This window comes from Fulmarus glacialis, unplaced genomic scaffold, assembly GCF_000690835.1.
Source record: "Fulmarus glacialis isolate BGI_N327 unplaced genomic scaffold, ASM69083v1 scaffold5972, whole genome shotgun sequence".
NCBI classification, from domain to species: Eukaryota; Metazoa; Chordata; class Aves; order Procellariiformes; family Procellariidae; genus Fulmarus; species Fulmarus glacialis.
In genome coordinates, this window is record NW_009199724.1 from 46823 (window position 1) to 49311 (window position 2489).

Sequence of the window (2489 nt, forward strand, 5' to 3'; positions counted from 1 at the left end):
GTGGGAATCCAAAACAAGCCTGGTGGGACGGGGCGGAAAGCTGAGCTCTGCCGGGCGCTCCTCTCGTTACGTGCATTAATAGCCTCCTCGCTGCGCCGGCTGACACAGCCCAGCAGCTGTCTGCGGCCGCCCCGCTCTCCCCGGGCAGCGCGGGGCTGACATTTGCAAACGTTCAGATGCGCCAGGATTTTGGGAGACTTCACGAATTATCCGCCGGGAGCACCGGTCTGGAGCGGGATGGATGACAGCAAACCCCTGAAGGTCCGGCTGACGTTCTCCGTGATCCTGGTTGGCGTCTCGCTTCTGTTTGCAGCCGTAGTGACTGACCACTGGGCCGTGCTGAGCCCCAAAGTGGAGGAATATAACGCCACCTGCGAAGCGGCTCATTTTGGGCTATGGCGACTCTGTATAAAGCGGATTTTTATGCAGGAGCAAGGTCCCAAAGAGAAGGGCTGTGGGCCGATAAGCCTGCCAGGAGGTAGGTGACCACCCACCCATGCACGGGAGAAAGCACCAGGCGGTCAAGCCAGGCTTTGCTTAGGAGGTTGCAGGACATGGCAGAAGGAAAATAGGGTCCGTGTTCCCGTGGCGCTTAATTTGGCAGGGGGCTGCATGGGGCTGTTTTCATGTTGGTCTGCAAACGCCCCTCGTTGTCATCCCTCTCTCTGGAAGTGTGCGCTGCGTTGCCTTGCACGTCTACTTGTGACCATATTTGAGCCTCCTGTGCAACAACGACAGCGGCGGGGAGAAAGGGAGGAGGATGGGACATGGTGGGAATCGCAGAGTGAAACCGGGAGAGAGGAAATTTTGTTGACGTCAGCCGAGGGTCCCGCAGCACCCAGGCACGCTGACAGCAGCGGCCGAGAAAGCGGATTTATGGGTCCACCGTACGTAGCTGGATCTTTAGGATTTCCAGATCCAGACAGGTACGAAAGAACAGCCTGTTCACGGCTGGCATTAGGTTATCTCCGAGCTATTTCAATAACAACTGTTCCTCAGGGCAGGGAGCACAGGGACCTGCAGTCTGTTTTGCCAACTCCCAAAACACAGTCATAAACCGAGTTTGAAGCAATTTCTCATTGACTTACGGAGCCTCCGAGCCTGGTCCCACGCCCGTCTCCATCAGGGGTTCCCCCACCACAGTCATTGGGAGGGCGGCGGGGGAGCGGGTACGGCTGCTTTCCAGGAAAGCCGTTACATTCCCATGGTAAAAGAAGCTCATTATGGTTTTGCTAATCGCAAAGTCAGCAACATTCGCGCCTCATGCACTAATACACTCCCTCCGTGACTGAGCTACGCTGCTTGTTCAGAAGGCTCACAGGGTACTGGATGCTTTCCAGAACAGAAATAACAGGATTGCCTTCATGTTAGACTCGCTACTTAAAATATATACGTTAACACCTATTTGAAAATTTCCTGTGAAAAATCTTACTGCCTGGGCTTACTGTGTATTCCCTGTATTACCGCAATTCTTTATCGCTTTGGCCAAATTATGTGTTCTGAAGAGAGGAGCTCAGCCTCAGCGTTCAGATCTGCCTCTAACCAAATTTGGGAGCGTGTCGCCCGTATGTTTAATGTCTCTCGCGAAGATACGTGTGCCTAGAAACATATTCCTCGCTGTACGCCTTTCCTCGCATGCGGAGGAAAACTCCCACAAAAGGAAAAACCATAGAAATTGGTGGATAAACACCCAAATTGCACAACTGCGGGGTAAATATAAAACTCAAATATCCAGCTGTCTGCTAAAAGCAGATTCGCAGGCAGGGCAGCACGAAAGCAGCTACTATCTTTGACAGACATCAGCATGTGCTTGCACGGGCATCGGATCACGTCCCAGCGCTGCCGTTCCGCCAGGCACAGCGAACAACGGGGTGACGATGGAGGGGCTGAGCCGCCCGCCCCACCCCGGAGGTGGTTTTCCAGTTTTTAAAGATATTTGGGAATTTGGATGACATCCTGTGTCGTAATCAGCATCCAAAGGGCAAAATTCACACCTCGATTAGAATATAAATATTGTAATCCCCGTTTTACTCACGCCAGGAACGCGGCGTGGGGCGGAGGGGGAGAGCACGGCCCCGGAGGGTTCGGGCTGCTAAACGATGCTGCGTCCGCACGGCTCGCGTTAGATTGATTTCACACTTCTGGGAAGAGAGGTCGGCAGGGAAACACCGGGGTTGTGAAACCTGCAGCCGTCGAGAAAATGTGAATGAACAAACGTGCGGTAAAAGAGCAGATGTGGGCACTGGTTTTCCTGAAAATCATGAGATATAACCAGCCATTACTGCCAGGACTGGAAAAGAAACATAAGAATTTATGACTGCATTAATAACCATTTACCAGTCGCTCCCTGAGGAGGAAACGGATGGCATGATTAACATTATTTATTAGGTTTTGAGCTCGGCACGGTGCAAAACGGGGAGGATGACTTGGCTCGCAGTCCACAAAGCAGGGCTGTGATTTAGGCAGAGCTTTAAAATTTTACAGCGCTC

General features: G+C 52.7%; 1 protein-coding gene across 1 annotated transcript in view; it reads left to right on the top strand.

Annotated features, from left to right (window-relative positions):
* The first annotated feature begins 237 nt into the window (after nucleotides 1-237).
* CACNG1 (calcium channel, voltage-dependent, gamma subunit 1) overlaps nucleotides 238-2489 on the top strand; it is a 9845-nt gene continuing 7593 nt past the window's right edge. Inside the window, exon 1 of the mRNA XM_009573343.1 lies at nucleotides 238-478. Coding sequence (XP_009571638.1) covers nucleotides 238-478 — 241 coding nt within the window. The remainder of the gene's footprint in view (nucleotides 479-2489) is intronic.